General features: G+C 37.9%; 1 protein-coding gene across 1 annotated transcript in view; it reads right to left on the bottom strand.

Moving 5' to 3' along the window:
- Positions 1-20,137, bottom strand: part of CCDC7 (coiled-coil domain containing 7) — a 404,782-nt gene that overhangs the window by 261,235 nt on the left and 123,410 nt on the right. Inside the window, exon 18 of the mRNA XM_047741462.1 lies at positions 14,064-14,101. Within this exon, the coding sequence (XP_047597418.1) occupies positions 14,064-14,101 (38 nt within the window). The remainder of the gene's footprint in view (positions 1-14,063; positions 14,102-20,137) is intronic.

The raw sequence follows: 20,137 nt of genomic DNA, 5'->3' as shown, positions 1-20,137 counted from the left end.
AGCCGATGGACCTAGGACGGTCACCAGCCATGATGACCTGTGCCAAAGAGAGTCCGTCAGGGGGTCCATCTGTGGTCCCTGACCCTGTGGCTTTCTGGTGCTTGCACCACCACTCGGGCTCAGTGCACTCCTGCCCATGCCTGAGAGAGTCCGGCGGGAACACCAGTCAGGATCCTGCAGCCCAGAGCCTTCTGTGAATTGTGTGACCACGGGGACTGAGTGCACTACCCCCCATACCTGAGAGAACCAGGCATGAACTCTGGCTAAGGTCCCTCAGCGCGGAGCCTTCCACGGCCTGTGCCTCTGCCTGGTGTGAGTGCACCGGGCATGGGGGTGGACACCAGACAGCTGTCCTGGCAAGGGTAGTCACCCCAGTTTGGGCTTGCCTGGACCAATATTGCTCACAGTTTTCAGAGACAAGCGGGGGCCTCAGGAGACCACAGGTGCGCAACACCTGTGGGACGCTGCAGTGTTCAGCAGAGTTTGCAGAGGGGGAATCTATGCATTCTGGACCACCCAGAAGGGAGCAGACTGAAGCTTCTCTCTGAGGTGGAGGTCTGGGTGCAGACAGATTGCTCTGACCCTCCAAAAAAGCCACAAAAAGCTGCCAAAGAACAAAACCTCCAGAGAGCAAAAGCCTGAAAAACCGGTTTCCACAGAGCCCAGCCCCTTGAAAGGGGGCAACTCAGCCCAAGCAGGACTGACTGAAAAACAATGTGGCAGGCCCCTCCCCCAGAAGACAAGCCAAAAGAACAAGAGGACAATAACCACAGAGTCCCCGTAAAACTGTAAAACCCCAACATCAGGGAAAACAATATATTAAGCTCCCAGTATTGCCCCAAAACCTGTATATTTCTTAGACAAAACTTTTTTTTTTAATTCATTCTCACAATTCTTGTTCTTTTAATTTTTTTAACCTACCTACCATTACAACTAGAGGCTTAATACAACATATTCCATAATAACGTTTTTAACTTGAACTCTTTTCATACATATACCTGTTTCTTTTTCTTTTATTTTTTTATTCATATAGATATAAGTTTCAAGGTAATCCTTTTACCCTATTCAATACTACCCCTATATATGAACCACATTTAATTTCCCTGTATCTCTGGAAAGTTGAGTCCTTTAACAAAAAATAACAAGATTCACCCAGCAAGAACCAAAATAACCTTTCTCACCCACATTTGTTAGTGTTTCTGTGTATTTGTTTTTGTACTATATAATATTATATTTTGTACTTTGTACTCTATAAATCTTATTCTCTTATTCTTGGGGTTCATATTGGCTGGGTTTTCTCCTTTTTTTCTCTTTTTTCTTTTTGGTGGTGACTTCCAATTGCTCTGAAACTTTCCAGGGTGCACCTTGCTTAGATCATGGTTGATATATTCAGCTATACATCCCTTCAACCACCTCTCACCAAAGTAACGAGGAGGAGGAAAACCCAACAGAGGAAAAATTCAGAGACTGCCCTCTGCCACAGCACTATTGGATACGGACATAAACAGCATGTTAAAAAGGGAATTAGGGGGAGGAGTCAAGATGGCGGAGAAGTAGCAGGCTGAGACTACTTCGGGTAGCGGGAGATCAGCTAAATAGCTTATCTAAAGATTTCAAACACCTACAAATCCAACGGGAGATCGAAGAGAAGAAGAACAGCAACTCTAGAAACAGAAAATCAACCACTTTCTGCAAGGTAGGACTGGCGAAGAAGTGAATCCAAAGCGACTGGAAGATAGACCGCGGGGGGAGGGGCCGGCTCCCGGAGAGCGGCAGAGCAACGGAGCACAAAATCAGGACTTTTAAAAGTCTGTTCCGCTGAGGGACATCGCTCCAGAGGCTTAACTGGGGTGAAGCCCAGGCGGGGTCAGCGCGGCCTCAGGTCCCGCAGGGTCGCAGAAGGATCGGGGGTGTCTGAGTGTCGCAGAGCTTGCAGGTATTAGAACGGGGAAGCCGGCTACAGAGACAGAGCCAAGGAGTGACTCTCAGCTCAGGGTTGCCTTGAACCAGTCCCAGGCTCAGTCAGCTCGGAGCGCGGCCGGAGGCCAGGGTGACGGGAGTCACTGGGCGCTGTTCTCTGAGGGCGCACTGAGGAGTGGGGCCCCGGGCTCTCGGCTCCTCCGGGCCGGAGACCGGGAGGCCGCCATCTTCATTCCCGTCCTCCGGAACTCTACGGAAAGCGCTCAGGGAACAAAAGCTCCCAAAAGCACACCCAAGCGGATTACTCAGCGCGGCCCCGGGTAAGGGCGGTGCAACTCCGCCTGGGGCAAAGACGCTTGAGAATCACTACAACAGGCCCCTCCCCCAGAAGATCAACGGGAAACCCAGCCAGGACCAAGTTCACCTCCCGAGAAGTGCAGTTTCAATACCAAGGAGAGCGGCGGAATTCCAGAGGAGAAGAAAGCAAAGCACGGAACTCATGGCTTTCTCCCCATGATTTTTTTAGCATTGCAGTTAATTTAATTTTTTTTTCTTTTTCAATTTTTTTTTCTTTTTCTCTTCTTCTGCTAAATTTTTTTAACTTTTACCGTTTTCTTTTTTAACGTTTTTTAAATAGTTTATCTAATATATATATATATATATATATATATATATATATATATTTTTTTTTTTTTCCTCTTTTTATATTTTTTCTTTATCGGCTTTCTTTTTTTTAATAGTTTCTTTTTTTTTTTTCTTTCTTTCTGAACCCCTTTTTATCCCCTTTCTCCCCCCTCACAATTTGGGATCTCTTCTGATTTGGCTAAAGCATATTTTCCTGGGGTTGTTGCCACCCTTTTAGTATTTTACTTGCTCCTTCATAAACTCTTATCTGGACAAAATGACAAGGCGGAAAAATTCACAACAAAAAAAAGAACAAGAGGCAGTACCAAAGGCTAGGGACCTAATCAATACAGACATTGGTAATATGTCAGATATAGAGTTCAGAATGACGATTCTCAAGGTTCTAGCCGGGCTTGAAAAAGGCATGGAAGATATTAAAGCAACCCTCTCGGGAGATATAAAAGCCCTCTCTGGAGAAATAAAAGAACTAAAATCTAACCAAGTTGAAATCAAAAAAGCTATTAATGAGGTGCAATCAAAAATGGAGGCTCTCACTGCTAGGATAAATGAGGCAGAAGAAAGAATTAGCAATATAGAAGACCAAATGACAGCGAATAAAGAAGCTGAGCAAAAGAGGGACAAACAGCTACTGGACCACGAGGGGAGAATTCGAGAGATAAGTGACACCATAAGACGAAACAACATTAGAATAATTGGGATTCCAGAAGAAGAGGAAACAGAGAGGGGAGCAGAAGGTATATTGGAGAGAATTATTGGAGAGAATTTCCCCAATATGGCAAAGGGAACAAGCATCAAAATCCAGGAGGTTCAGAGAACCCCCCTCAAAATCAATAATAATAGGTCCACACCCCGTCACCTAATAGTAAAATTGACAAGTCTTAGTGACAAAGAAAAGATCCTGAAAGCAGCCTGGGAAAAGAAGTCTATAACGTACAATGGTAAAAATATTAGATTGGCAGCAGACTTATCCACAGAGACCTGGCAGGCCAGAAAGAGCTGGCATGATATATTCAGAGCACTAAATGAGAAAAACATGCAGCCAAGAATACTATATCCAGCTAGGCTATCATTGAAAATAGACGGAGAGATTAAAAGCTTCCCGGACAAACAAAAACTGAAAGAATTTGCAAAACACCAAACCAGCTCTACAGGAAATATTGAAAGGGGTCCTCTAAGCAAAGATAGACCCTAAAAGTAGTAGATCAGAAAGAAACAGAGACAATATACAATAACAGACACCTTACAGGCAATACAATGGCACTAAATTCATATCTCTCAATACTTACCCTGAATGTTAATGGGCTAAATGCCCCAATCAAAAGACACAGGGTATCAGAATGGATAAAAAAACAAAACCCATCTATATGTTGCCTACAAGAAACTCATCTTAAACCCGAAGACACCTCCAGGTTTAAAGTGAGGGGGTGGAAAAGAATTTACCATGCTAATGGACATCAGAAGAAAGCAGGAGTGGCAATCCTTATATCAGATCAATTAGATTTTAAGCCAAAGACTCTAATAAGAGATGAGGAAGGACACTATATCATACTCAAAGGATCTGTCCAACAAGAAGATCTAACAATTTTAAATATCTATGCCCCTAACGTGGGAGCAGCCAACTATATAAACCAATTAATAACAAAATCAAAGAAACACATCGACAATAATACAATAATAGTAGGGGATTTTAACACTCCCCTCACTGAAATGGACAGATCATCCAAGCACAAGATCAACAAGGAAATCAAGGCCTTAAATGACACACTGGACCAGATGGGACATCACAGATGTATTCAGAACATTTCATCCCAAAGCAACAGAATACACATTCTTCTCTAGTGCACATGGAACATTCTCCAGAATAGATCACATTCTTGGTCCTAAATCAAGTCTCAACCGGTATCAAAAGATTGGGATCATTCCCTGCATATTTTCAGACCACAATGCTCTAAAGCTAGAACTCAATCACAAGAGGAAATTTGGAAAGAACCCAAATACATGGAGACTAAACAGCATCCTTCTAAAGAATGAATGGGTCAACCAGGAAATTAAAGAAGAATTGAAAAAATTTATGGAAACAAATGATAATGAAAACACAATGGTTCAGAATCTGTGGGACACAACAAAGGCAGTCCTGAGAGGAAAATATATAGCGGTACAAGCCTTTCTCAAGAAACAAGAAAGGTCTCAGGTACACAACCTAACCCTACACCTAAAGGAGCTGGAGAAAGAACAAGAAAGAAACCCTAAACCCAGCAGGAGAAGAGAAATCATAAAGATTAGAGCAGAAATCAATGAAATAGAAACAAACAAAAAAAAAAAAAACAATAGAACAAATCAACGAAACTAGGAGCTGGTTCTTTGAAAGAATTAATAAGATTGATAAACCCCTGGCCAGACTTCTCAAAAAGAAAAGAGAAAGGACCCAAATAAATAAAATCATGAATGAAAGAGGAGAGATCACAACGAACACCAAAGAAATACAGACAATTATAAGAACATACTATGAGCAACTCTACGCCAACAAATTTGACAATCTGGAAGAAATGGATGCATTCCTAGAGACATATAAACTACCACAACTGAACCAGGAAGAAAGAGAAAGCCTGAACAGACCCATAAGCAGTAAGGAGATTGAGACAGTCATCAAAAATCTCCAAACAAACAAAAGCCCAGGGCCAGATGGCTTCCCGGGGGAATTCTACCAAACATTTAAAGAAGAACTAATTCCTATTCTCCTGAAACTGTTCCAAAAAATAGAAATAGAAGGAAAACTTCCAAACTCATTTTATGAGGCCAGCATCACCTTGATCCCAAAACCAGACAAGGATCCCAACAAAAAAGAGAACTACAGACCAATATCCTTGATGAACACAGATGCAAAAATTCTCGCCAAAATACTAGCCAATAGGATTCAACAGTACATTAAAAGGATTATTCACCACGACCAAGTGGGATTTATTCCAGGGCTGCAAGGCTGGTTCAACATCCGCAAATCAATCAATGTGATACAACACATTAATAAAAGAAAGAACAAGAACCATATGATACTCTCCATAGATGCTGAAAAAGCATTTGACAAAGTACAGCATCCCTTCCTGATCAAAACTCTTCAAAGTGTAGGGATAGACGGCACATACCTCAATATTATCAAAGCCATCTATGAAAAACCCACCGCAAATATCATTCTCAATGGAGAAAAACTGAAAGCTTTTCCGCTAAGGTCAGGAACACGGCAGGGATGTCCGTTATCACCACTGCTATTCAACATAGTACTAGAAGTCCTAGCCTCAGCAATCAGACAACAAAAGGATATTAAAGGCATCCAAATCGGCAAAGGAGAAGTCAAACTATCACTCTTTGCAGATGATATGATACTATATGTGGAAAACCCAAAAGACTCCACTCCAAAACTGCTAGAACTTGTACAGGAATTCAGTAAAGTGTCAGGATATAAAATCAATGCACAGAAATCAGATGCATTTCTCTACACCAACAACAAGACAGAAGAAAGAGAAATTAAGGAGTCCATCCCATTTACAATTGCACCCAAAACTATAAGATACCTAGGAATAAACCTAACCAAAGAGACTAAGAATCTATACACAGAAAACTATAAAGTACTCATGAAAGAAATTGAGGAAGACACAAAGAAATGGAAAAATGTTCCATGCTCCCGGATTGGAAGAATAAATATTGTGAAAATGTCTATGCTACCTAAAGCAATCTACACATTTAATGCAATTCCTATCAAAGTACCATCCATTTTTTTCAAAGAAATGGAACAAATAATCCTAAAATTTATATGGAACCAGAAAAGACCTCGAATAGCCAAAGGAATATTGAAAAAGAAAGCCAAAGTTGGTGGCATCACAATTCCGGACTTCAAGCTCTATTACAAAGCTGTCATCATCAAGACAGCATGGTACTGGCACAAAAACAGACACATAGATCAATGGAACAGAATAGAGAGCCCAGAAATGGACCCTCAACTCTATGGTCAACTAATCTTCGACAAAGCAGGAAAGAATGTCCAATGGAAAAAAGACAGCCTCTTCAATAAATGGTGTTGGGAAAATTGGACAGCCACATGCAGAAAAATGAAATTGGATCATTTCCTTACACCACACACGAAAATAGACTCAAAATGGATGAAGGATCTCAATGTGAGAAAGGAATCCATCAAAATCCTCGAGGAGAACACAGGCAGCAACCTCTTCGACCTCAGCCGCAGCAACATCTTCCTAGGAACATCACCAAAGGCAAGGGAAGCAAGGGCAAAAATGAACTTTTGGGATTTTATCAAGATCAAAAGCTTTTGCACAGCAAAGGAAACAGTGAACAAAACCAAAAGACAACTGACAGAATGGGAGAAGATATTTGCAAATGACATATCAGATAAAGGGCTAGTGTCCAAAATCTATAAAGAACTTAGCAAACTCAACACCCAAAGAACAAAGAATCCAATCAAGAAATGGGCAGAGGACATGAACAGACATTTCTGCAAAGAAGACATCCAGATGGCCAACAGACACATGAAAAAGTGCTCCATATCACTCGGCATCAGGGAAATACAAATCAAAACCACCATGAGATATCACCTCACACCAGTCAGAATGGCTAAAATTGACAAGTCAGGAAATGACAGATGCTGGCGAGGATGCGGAGAAAGGGGAACCCTCCTACACTGTTGGTGGGAATGCAAGCTGGTGCAACCACTCTGGAAAACAGCATGGAGGTTCCTCAAAATGTTGAAAATAGAACTACCCTATGACCCTGCAATTGCACTGCTGGGTATTTACTCTAAAGATACAAACGTAGTGATCCGAAGGGGCACGTGCACCCGAATGTTTATAGCAGCAATGTCTACAATAGCCAAACTATGGAAAGAACCTAGATGTCCATCAACAGACGAATGGATAAAGAAGATGTGGTATATATACACAATGGAATACTATGCAGCCATCAAAAGAAATGAAATCTTGCCATTTGCGACAACGTGGATGGAACTAGAGTGTATCATGCTTAGCAAAATAAGTCAATCGAAGACAACTATCATATGATCTCCCTGATATGAGGGAGAGGAGATGCAACATGGGGGGTTGAGGGGGTAGGAGAAGAGTAAATGAAACAAGATGGGATTGGGAGGGAGACAAACCATAAGTGACTCTCAATCTCACAAAACAAACTGAGGGTTGATGGGGGGAGGGGGTTGGGAGAGGAGGGTGGGGTTATGGATATTGGGGAGGGTATGTGCTATGGTGAGTGCTGTGAATTGTGTAAACCTGGCGATTCGCAGACCTGTACCCCTGGGGATAAAAATATATGTTTATAAAGCTGTAAAAAAAAAAAAAAAGAAAAAGAAAAAGAAAAAAGAAAGGATGAATACCCAAGTTTTGTAGCAACATGGACGGGACTGGAAGAGATTATGCTGAGTGAAATAAGTCAAGCAGAGAGTCAATTATCATATGGTTTCACTTATTTGTGGAGCATAACAAATAGCATGGAGGACAAGGGGAGATGGAGAGGAGAAGGGAGTTGAGGGAAATTGGAAGGGGAGGTGAACCATGAGAGACTATGGACTCTGAAAAACGATCTGAGAATTTTGAAGGGGTGGGGGGTGGGAGGTTGGGGGCACCAGGTGGTGGGTATTGTAGAGGGCACGGATTGCATGGAGCACTGGGTGTGGTGCAAAAATAATGAATACTGTTATGCTGAAAAAATAAAAATTTAAAAAAAAAAGAAGCTATGGAAAAATTGCAGGCATCACAAAAACAAGTTTTAACTTTATATCTGCCATATTCTTTAGACTCACCAGATTATAGGTACATGACATGTAAACTAACTTTTGCTGAATGACGATTTTGACAATACTTCAAATTATTTGTCAGTTCCTGGGATTTTGAAGTTCATTCCTTTTTCCCACTGCTAATTATCACAGGCTCTTGGCCTATTATTGGGCCTTACAGGGGCAGATTTTCTCACTTTTCAAAGAAACATTCCTGTCCCCATAATGGATCTTCTCTAAACCATTTTCATAAGGTGGTACAAGCCCAGAAAATTCTCTTGAAAAAGGAACTGACTTAGCACATCCATTCAAGGGCCATCCTGGTCTGTAGGACATTGGTCAAATTAATAAAATATGTCTGTGCACTGGACACCAAACCATTGACTTAGTAAGACCTTTGCCTACAAGATATGCCACCTGACAAGAAAGTATGATTCACTGATCCAACAGTTTCTCTCAAAAGTCATAAAATCTATTGAGATACTACCTTTGTCCACCAGAATAATGGTAAGTTATTAAGATCCCAAAGATTTGGACATTCTTCAAAATTAGGTGAATTTCAGGCACTTTTCATAGCCACAGAGCACACTCTTGAATTATACTTTTACAAACACTCATGAGCCATTGCTAATGGCCAGTTACATGGTCAGGCTATTAGGCTACCCAGGACAAAACTATTAAATACACATACTTTTCTGAGACACCCCCTACCCAAGGAAATAGGCAGAGCAACTTAGCAACAAACTCAATCCTTTTTTTTTTTCATGTGTACATGCTCACAAGAAGGAACTAAAAACCAAACCTAAAAGGAAAATATCTGATATAAAAAGGTCAATCAAGAATGTATGATCTTCATGTCTATTATGGTCTTGGGTCCATCTTCAATCTATCCCACCATGAAGCAACTAGATGTTTAATAGGGAATTTATACAAAAGACAAAGAAGCCACTGTTGCCCAATGAGCCTATTCTACTTGCCATCTAAGCCAGTCTCTTTAAAAACAACCTCCACAGTGCTTGTCAATCCAGCTTCCCCTTGCTCCTAAGTTATAGGCTGCCATACCCTGCAAGAGCCTCTCTGCATTGGTTGAACTCCAGTGTACTTTGGAACTAAAGAGTGAAATAAAAGATTATTTCAATAAATATTATATTCCCATTCCTTTTTTTTTATTCCCTACTTTGATCTCCGTATATGAATGACAAAGCAGACTGCTCTTTAAAAGATGGACATTGTCTTTGCATCAGATTCTTTGGCAAACATCCTCTTCTAACCCTGCAGGTGACTTCTAAGAGAAAAATAGTAACTTTGGGATCCCTGCTGAATTTATCACTCCAAAAACATGACAAGCTGGCTCATCTCCAAGAAGGAATAACAGATCTCAGTTTGTCAGGTGTGAACATGTCTGACCTTGGGAAATGTTTGGGGGGGGGATATCAAGGAAGATAATGAATAAATTTATCTCTTACTGAAGACACTGTACATGTATTGTACAGATATTCCAAAACAGCCTTCTTTGGCAGTCCAGAAAGTAAAGCTTATAAGGTGTGAATTTATTTATTTATGCTGGTTTTGCACCTACACCTACCCCAGGGAGGAGGGGACCCAACTAGCAGCTTTCTCCCAGATAATACTATAGAAATTGTTATGATCAAGACGAGGTGTCAGCCAGAGCTAATGGAATGACCCATTAGTGAGACCCCCAGACAAAGAAGTAGACAGAGGAAAGACAAATCTCTGTTATGGCATGGCCCTGGTAGTTCTCTCCATTCTCCCTTCTGGTGTTTTGGCAGAGCTGGCTCACCAAGATTGTTGAATGGAAAAATAGCTCTCACTGACACTGGCTACATTAACATACAAAATGCCTACTTCTCCAGTAGCTTCCTTTTTCTAACAAGGCCATTGCCCAAGCAGGAATCTCTCACTGTTACGTGGTTAACTAGGTGCTCTCTAGTCCCTCCTAATTCCTCTATAATTTTGTAGGGTTATGTGACGAGCAAGTCCCCCTCAGGTGCACTTTCCATGGTGAATTCGATGTACTTCCCTGCAGAATAACAGCAGCTCAGGAGTTATTACACCCTTCACTGTTTCTTAGTTTGTAAGGTTTCCTCTATAAAATCTAACTAATCTCTATAACTTGGGCCACAAGTAATATGTTCTTGCACAACCATTAATTGAGGAAATTATAAAGTCTCCTTTAGGGATTTTAAAAAGGTAAATCTCCATTTGTAGTTTATTTTGTAAAAACTGGAAAGAGGCAAAAAATTGTTAATAGTTTTTTTATTTCATAACTAAATAATCCCTTTTCTTGATACAGAATATCTTTCTTGACCACCAATCTAAATTAGCCTTCCCCGTGACTCCCTATCAGAAAGGTTGTCATATTCTCTTCATTTATTACTCTCTAAAATTATCTTGTTCATGTATTCTCACTTGTTTTTCTGCCTGTTTTCCCCACTATAATGTAAACATCACAAAAGAAGAAAGCTTATTTGTGTTATTTATCAGTAAATCCCAATGTTCAAAAGAGTACCTGGCATATGAAGCTGAGAATATTTGTTGAATGATTGAGTTTAGGGAATAAATGAATGAATAAATTTAATAGCTAATCATCTAATCTATGTGGGAAATGGATACATATTAATACACTTCCTCTTTTGTATATGTTTTTGTGCTTAGTGTTGTGGGGGGAGAATTGTAGAAAAAAAGATTTATAAAGAAGTAGGTTGGATGCATAACTCTTAAAACACCAAGAAACAGTTTACATTTTCATATCTAAAAAGTGTAAATTTCAATGCTATAAAACATTAAGAAAAGCTAATACCACGTTTGATGTGAAACACTAAATTATTAACATCTATTGTGTCTGATTAAATATTTGCCACTAACTCATTCCCTAACCAAAACAAATCGCTAAATGTTGTAAAGCACAAAAAAAAATGTACTTTATTGTAATCAATACCATCTGTCTGTTCAGGTGGGATCTCCTTACTTCGCTCCCATCCACTCTCTGAAGGTTTGGGAGACTTTTCCAAAGTATTTCAGAAATTCTATTAGGATCTAAGAAGTAACCCAAAATGAAGTTTGATGAATAATATTGTGCCATGTGCTTAATAGTTTTTTATTATATTTAGCAATATTCAACCTACAGCTATTAAGGGAAATTCTATAAAATCTATCAAGCTAAAACAACCTGATTAATGTCATATTTCCCTTTTATCCTCAGTTTAAACTAAAAAAAAAAAAATTACTGATCTTTTCCTGGCACACTGTATAGATTCTAAACACCCTTGTTTTCATTTCAACTGTTCAGTCCACCTGTAACACCTGTTCCTCATATTTCCCTGTTAAAATCCAACCCACCTATCTTTCTTAAGTTAAATGCTGTTACACTTAGTCCAGCCAAGAACAACTTTTCCTTCTTTTTGATGCAACTTATTGGTAACCTTTTATAGAATGCATCTTCTGCATTTATACTGCACTTATTTTTGCACATGTTTTGTCTGCCTTACTAGAATATTTAATGTATTGAGGGCAAGGATAATACAGCTGTCATCTTTATACTCCTCATAATATCTGGCACAGTGCCTTGCCCAGCACAGACATTCAGTTTATATTTTCCTATTTGAACTAAACTGAATTGAAATAATCTTCCACCTGAAGTTAGGAAATATTATATGAATTAACACTAATGGGGTGAAAAGCCATTTAAGAAGAATTTTTTTTATATTCATTCTATTATCTTTTTCTGTGCTCGGTGTCCTCTATTCCCTATCATCCTTAGTCCATTATTCCCCATCCAATCCTTCTTCCATTCTTCCACTTCCCAATATTACTCATTAACTGTGACTTATCAGCCTAGAAGAATGGGGGCTGGCAGGAGTAGTAACTCGTGGTAACACTATCATAACCCATCTATGAGATTTTTCCAAAAACTCATAGAAAGTAACTGAGACTGCCTTACTCTATCTTCATAGAGGCTAGTAATTCTCTTTAAAATACTTTTGTTTAAGCCAATACTTCTACTTCCTGAGATTCAACAAATATAGTGTATCAACTTCAGCAGCAGCAACTAATGTCCAATATTAAAACAACTTCTATGAAAAGTTATTACTTCATGTTAACAGTGACAAATTATTAGCTTTCCAGCATTTTCAAAGCCTATTACACTTCATGATGTTTCCACAGAAAAACTATAGTGGTATCCCATGATCTACCATAATCCTAACATGAATATAAGAGTATCATGCTTTATTTGTTTCTATTTCTATAGTTTATAACCCGGTTAATTTCCAATTGAAGTTGAAGATATTTACTAATACTTTTTATTACTTTTATTACTTAACTACTTATTACTTAATACTTTTCTCAAATATTCATAAGACTGACCGGATATAATTATAATGTGAAGTGATAAATGACAAGAACTCTACCCATAATAAGTTTGCAAAGCAACAAATAAATGTCTGTCTTCTTTTGAGATATTAAAAACATACTTTTAAAAATACAATCACTACAGATATTAAAATGGACCTTTTCAAAACTTCTAGCCCTTAATCACAACATTTATTACTTAATTCTTACTAATTCATCTGGGTCTGTAATCCAGAAATATTAAAAATAGTAATGAAGCAGAGAAATGCACATTTCTAGATAATTCTTTCCTCTTCTCTGCGTGGCAATCAAAGCTAAAAATTTTATATATTAAGCTATGTATAATTAAAGAATAAGTGTCTCATGTATATTGAATTCGAATTCTCAATAATTCAAGTGAATGACTGAAAGGAAACACTGCCGTAGTTTATTCTCATTGAAGATCAACCTAACTCTTATTGACAGAACTTACTGTTCCACTAATCTATCTGGTTCAAGCTTTCTGTTTCTTGACTGGTTTGTGAAAATGTCTGTGAATCCTAACAGCTTAATCAAACAGACTCACTTACTTATGAACCTGTAAGATTTAATTGGATAAATCAACAAACTTAATTATTTTATGTGCATGCATATGCATATATATAAAGTGATTAAGCAAAAATGAAATGCAAAAAAAAAATTTAAGTTAGTTGTTTTATGTATTGAGGTCATGACTTCATGACATAAGATATCCCACTCATAAGTATTTTCCTGAAGATAAATAAAAATTGTTTTCACACAAAAATCATTTTAAAAAAAGGTCGTCATATTTGGGGCTGCCTGAGTGGCTCAGTCAGTTAAGCATCTGCCTTGGGCTCAGGTCATGATCTCAGGGTCCTTCGATTAAATCCTCCAACCCCCAATCTGGCTCCCTGCTCAGCAGGGAGTCTGCTTCTCCCTCTTCCTTTGTTCCTCCCCCCTACTTGTGTTCTCTCTCAAATAAATAAATAAAATCTTTAACAAGAAATGGATCATGTTCAGTTGCTCACTACCTGAAAATTTAATTGTTGCTCAGGATGGGGGGATGTTGGAGTTTGGAAAGTGGCTTTGTACCATACCTAGTCCTTAGTTAAATTTTTCACTTAAAATTTTCTATTTTCATAGCATCCAAGTCTGTCGATCTTTGACAACATCTACAGTTTTAAACATTTTCTATTTAAAATTAGTTTTGAAGAGTACAATATTCAAGCAAAAATACAAATCAAGGAATCTTATGATACTGAATTTAGAATGGCTATTTTGCCATTTAGGTATATAAACTGATAAAAGATTAGAAAAATAATATTTTTTAATGTTTTACCTTTTGTCAAGTGGGCTTCCATTTGGGACATTTGAGATCTGTGATAAAAAATACTAAATTTAAATACACTAAGCCTGTACAACAAATGTTTTTACTAAATTATCTAGAAAAATATTCAAAACAGGCTTTTAAATATGATAATTTTATAAGATTAAGGTATCAAAAAAGCTAAGAAATGATCATACCTGGCACTGGAGGAAACACTGTAGAATATGAACTACTACCAAAATTATATTTCTTAATGAGTGCAAAGAGGGCTTTATATCGATAGTAAATAAACATTATTTTAAACATATATACTACATAATTATTTAATCTTTTCAGTATTCTTTTTGAAGTATTTATAATTCAAATGCCAAGAGTATATATTAAAATAGTGGTACTAACACACAGTATACTTAAATGATAGTATTTTTTTAATTTAAAAAAATTATAAAATTATATTGAGAATGCATGCTCAAAATATACTTTCTGAGGTGTGTGATCAAAAATATAAGAAACCAATGACCTCAAGAGTTTGATTTTATTAATAACTTATCCCTTGGGAAGATAACATGTTTTTCTATAGCATAATGGGGATTCTAGATTTTATCCCAGGCCTCAATTTTAACTAACTCAGTTTCTTTCATACAGAGATTAGATAGCTTTATCCTTACTCACCTGTGTCAAAGATTTCCGACGTTCAACAAACTAATTTTCTTTTCTTAAGGCACATTACTGGTCTATATCTCTAAGCCCCTCCTACAGTTAAATGTGATAAATTAATTATGAGAGAAAGTGGTGTGTACCCCACTTCCATCCTGGTCGGTGAAAACTGACTCACATTTGGTTTTCTTCTCTAGTAGCTGGATTTCTATGCCCAATGTGGCCCAGAAAGTCAATGTCAGATGGCAAAAACTCCATATGCCAGGATACCTGAATGACTGTGTAGAGCAGGACTCCCTAACACAAACACAGACCCTGAACTTCCTGGAAATATTTACATGAGGAAATAATTTTCTATTGTATGTGAGCTGTTACACGTTCTGGGCCTATATGTGACAAGAGTTAGCCTATATGTTAAGTAATATAACACCATGGGTTTTCATATGGGCTATGTAGATAACTAGACATAACTCAAGGAAGATAAAACCTAACATTCACATAGTGCTTCATGATATTCAAAAGCATTTGATAAACATTATCTCATTTTACTCTACCATGTTTATAAAGTAGTATCAACCTCCTATAACTAAGGGTTTAACTCCTGACACATAGAAATAATAGGTCTTACCCTAACCTCTAATTAAAAAAAAAACTCCTATTCCAATAAGCAACTTTAAAAACAGATACAAGGTGGGGGCACCTGGGTGGCTCAGTGCTTAAGCCTCTGCCTTCAGCTCAGGTCATGATCTCAGGGTCCTGGGATCAAGTCCCACATCGGGCTCTCTGCTCTGCAGGGAGCCTCCTTCCTCCTCTCTCTCTCTCTCTCTCTCTCTGCCTGCCTCTCTGCCCGCTTGTGATCTCTGTCAAATAAATAAAATCTTAAAACAAACAAATAAACAAAAAAAACAGATACAAGGGGCGCCTGGGTGGCTCAGTGGGTTAAGCTGCTGCCTTCGGCTCAGGTCATGATCCCAGGTCCTGGGTTCAAGCCCCACATCGGGCTTTCTGCTCAGCAGGGAGCCTGCTTCCTCCTCTCTCTCTGCCTGCCTCTCTGCCTACTTGTGATTTCTCTCTGTCAAATAAATAAATAAAATCTTTTAAAAAAAAAGTTTTAAAAATATTTTTGGTAACATGAAACTTTAAAAAGCTATATTTAGTTGCATAATAGTCATTGATGAGCTAGATCATTTCCAAATAAGATAAAATATTGAAACATTAATTGCCAAACACAAATTTATTGACCTTTGGCATCTTGTTTTTATACAGTATAAAGAATCTATGTATATTTTGGCCTTTTAATAAACATGATGATTGGTACAATGAAAAAGATATTTTTCTCTAGAAAACTGTGAAATGATGTGTTCATAAATTTGCTAGGGAATGATAGCATGTGGCTGACAGTTCACAATTGCTTACTTTTTAGTATGTTTAAAAAAAAAAAAAAAAAAGCCCTGGGGCACCTGGGTGGCTCAGTTAAGCATCTGCCTTCGGCTCAGGTCATGATCCCAGAGTCCTGGGATCAAGTCCCACATCGGGCTCCTTGCTCAGTGGGGAGCCTGCTTCTCTCTCTGCCACTGCCTGCCACTCTGCCTGTTTGTGCGCTCTCGTTCTCCCTCTCTGACAAATAAATAAAATCTTTTAAAAAACAACAAAAAAGGGCCACTAATGGTTTAAAATCCTTATCAATGCATGTAAATGAAGCTACCAATAAGGATAAAGGAAAAAAAGGCCTATATGAATCTATATGTAAGGAAAACAATGTGTTGTTATTGGTTTTGTTTTGTTTTGTTTTTCCATAAGGAAAGGTATAAAGGACATTTTTTTGTTGTTGAGGAAAAAAACAATAATTTTCTCCAGAAGTAGGACAGTTAGCTGTTACAGAGAAAAACAGAAAAGAGTAATATAAAAGTTGAATGGATTTTTAAAAGAAAAAGTGGTGCAAAAGGAATCTTAGAAAGGGAAATTTATGTATGACCAAGCTAGGTAATATTGGAATGGATTTATTTATATGTTTTTTTAGGGAGCATTAATATCAAAAGTACATTGGTACAAAACTAGGATTCTGTTTTGTCCCTGTTGAAAGGACAGTTTTCTTGGACTGATGATCTTCTCTTGATAAGAGATTATGAAAGGCTTTTCTTTATCTCTTCACCAATCTGCCTAAAAAACAATAATCCGTGTTGTATCAAAATAATTTCCTATACTTCATATTGTCCTTATCAAGTATTGAATTACTTAAGAAAATCAAATCTCAATATTGAAAAGCTAAGGTTTTTTTTTTAACAATCATGTAACCTTCTATATTTACCTTTGAAATATTTTATTGTTACATTTGTTAAATAACTAAATAAACTGTGATCCTATTTTGTCAAGTATTCAGACCTCTTAATGTTTAACAACATCCCCCAAATCAAATGCTAAATGAAGTCTTTTGTCCTCAAACTATCTTTAAAATTTCCCAGAGGGTCCCTGGAAAATCTCAAAAGGATGTCTTTCACCTTGTAAAAGAGAGGTTTAATTTTATTCATGCAGTACATTAAACCATGTGGAAAATAATTGTCAATAAGTGAAGATAAACCATCATAAGTTATGTATGTATGGCTACATGTTACTAATATAAGTATTCCAGAAATTGTCTGAAGTTCTTGAAAATTTTCAGTACCTTCGTTGTCTGCTTATTATGTTAAAATGTTTTATGTCATAGAAATAACCAAATATCCTTGTCAATTACACCGCAATGAATTCTCATCAGATTTTTATCTTGACCATTTTGTCATTTATCATTCACAGTTATTGTTTTACTTTGATTCTTTTCTGAAAGTGTTTATAATCAGCCACAGGTGAGAATGCACCATGATGGTACCACTTGAGTGACTTTGAGACCATGCTACTGGACTAATAAGAATTTCAGTAACTAATAAAGAAACTAATGGATTCATAGAACTGCTAACACAAGATCAAGCAGAACAAGAACTGAACTAATTAGAAAGGACTGAATAAACTGATGAGGATGATTAATTTTTTCGATGACCCTTTGAAACATAGCTGCTTCCTGATTTTTTTTTTCAGATTTAAGGAAATATTCTTCTCTATTGTCTTAAGCTATCTATAACTTGCAGCAATTTGATAAAGTATACTTCGGGAACAAAGATTAAATACTTTTTCTCTCTAATCTGAACCTTCTAAATTTGTAAACTCTTTTTAGTATTCTTATTTCCATGGCAATATAGTTATTTGCATAAGTAAAATAAGAACCTGTTCTCTTTGAAACAGAACACAATTGGAAACATTGGTTATATTACCAAGAATTTGACTGGAGGGTCACACTTGAGAATGATGTATAAAATCAGATATGGCTGATAGTAAGCCAGGCTGCCTTAAGGAACTAAAGTTGATTTTATGGAGCCAATAAAGCCTCCTTCAAAAATCTGCCCAGTATCTTTCTTATATTGTTTCTGACCATACAGATGAGCAAGGAAAGCCACTTCCTGGCAGGCTCAGGAATCTCAGGATATCAAGATACCTAGAAAAGAGGAATTCATCCAAGTCTATAGATATTGCCTCGGAAGCCTGATTGAGAATCCTTGGCTTGGCTTCCAAGCCTCAAGAGGTTTCTAAAAGTCCAATCTGCAATTTCTTACGAAAAATTCCAGCAAAGCAAACACAAATGACCTATGTGGTCAGTTACTATTCTTGCTGCACTTGTATAAATGATCAAGTCAATTTTAATGAGATGATTTATATTGCAAATGCATCTTTCTTACTTTATCTTTGCTAGAACTGGTAAGGATCACACAGATAAATTATGTTTAAATGAAAAACATACCATTGTGGGTGTTTAATTTTAGTCCTATTCATTGTTTTTAAGTCTTTATTATCCACCTATAAACTACACTAAATCCAGAACTCTAGTTTCCTCTACCTGGCTACAACTTTTCAAGTTAATGTTTCAATTTTTCTGCCTTTTGACTTGAAATCACTGAGAACAAGAACTGCCCTTTCCCTGAAGGTCTCCAAGCTGAAGCTGGAAGACTTGACATAAACTTCAAGAAAATCACCATGACAGATTCATGACAGATCATGAATGGGCAGCCGTATTGCCTGCTGATGTGTGGGCCTCTTAGAAAGTTCGCTGGAATACCCAATGCCATCTCCACAGATATTCAAATCACACCAAGAAATCCACTGCAGGATTATATTGCTGTCCTCACTCCATCACCTAACCCAATATCTAGAAATCTTCTTGACCGGCCTCCCTCTAGATTCAGAAACTGAGTTTTTAACTATTAATCTTTGTTTTTGCTTTCATAGAAACTTTTGCCATTACATGCTTGACTTCTAGCACCACCAAGCAAATAGCCTCTACCACCAAGTCCCAACAGATGATTCAGCTAGTCCATAATGAACAAAAAGTGACCAAATAAGAAATGGACTTATTTGTTCAAAAGAAAGAACATCACTTCTTTCTTTGAACATGATAGGGGGTTGAAAAAGATTCTTTGCTTGACCAAACTTTTAGGTTCTTGAAACTTCTAAGTCCATCTGGGCACTTCCTTTTAAAATCCAGGTTTAGTAAGAACCCTGATAAGTCAACTTAGCAACAGTGCCCCATTCTCCATGATTGATCTTCCTTCCCCCAGATGATAGCTGATCACGCTTAAAAAAAAAAAAAAAAAAAAAAAGATTTTATTTATTTATTTATTTATTTATTTGACACAGAGACAGAGAGAGCACAGCAGAAGGAGTGGGAGAGGGAGAAGCAGGCTCCTACTGAGCAAGGAGCCTGACACAGGGCTAAATCCTAGGATCCTGGGATCACGACCTAAGCCAAAGACATTCACTTAACTGAGCCACACAGGTACCCCTACAGATGATCACTCTTGCCTATCATCGGCAAAGATCCTATTAGAGCAGTTCAGCAAGAATCTCCCTTTCACCCCCAATGTTGCCTCTTAGTAATTTTTCATTGACCATCAACCTACTCTTTGGCTATAAATTTCTACTTCCCCATGGTGTATTAGGAATTGACACAGTTTTATACTGAGGTCTCTTTTTTCCTACTGCAATGGATTTAAATAAAAACTGTTTTTACACTTGACTGCCCAGCTCTGACTTTTCTTTGATAACTGTTTGATTGCAACTTTGTGAAAGACCATGAACTAGAGGACCTAGCTAAGCCTTCTTTTTGGATTTCTGACTCACAGATACTGTGAAATAATACATGTTTGTTGTCTAAGCCCCTAAGTTTTGGAGTAATTTATTACACACCAAAAGATAACAAAGGGGCACCTGGGTGGCTCAGTGGTTTAAAGCCTCTGCCTTCAGCTCAGGTCATGGTCCCAGGGTCCTGGGATCGAGCCCCACATCGGGTTCTCTGTTCACCAGGGAGCCTGCTTCCCTTCCTCTCTCTCTGCCTGCCTCTCTGCCTA

This window comes from Lutra lutra, chromosome 8 (assembly GCF_902655055.1).
Source record: "Lutra lutra chromosome 8, mLutLut1.2, whole genome shotgun sequence".
NCBI classification, from domain to species: Eukaryota; Metazoa; Chordata; class Mammalia; order Carnivora; family Mustelidae; genus Lutra; species Lutra lutra.
The sequence above is the reverse complement of the archived record's forward strand: the minus strand, read 5'-3'. Positions and strand labels throughout refer to the sequence as shown.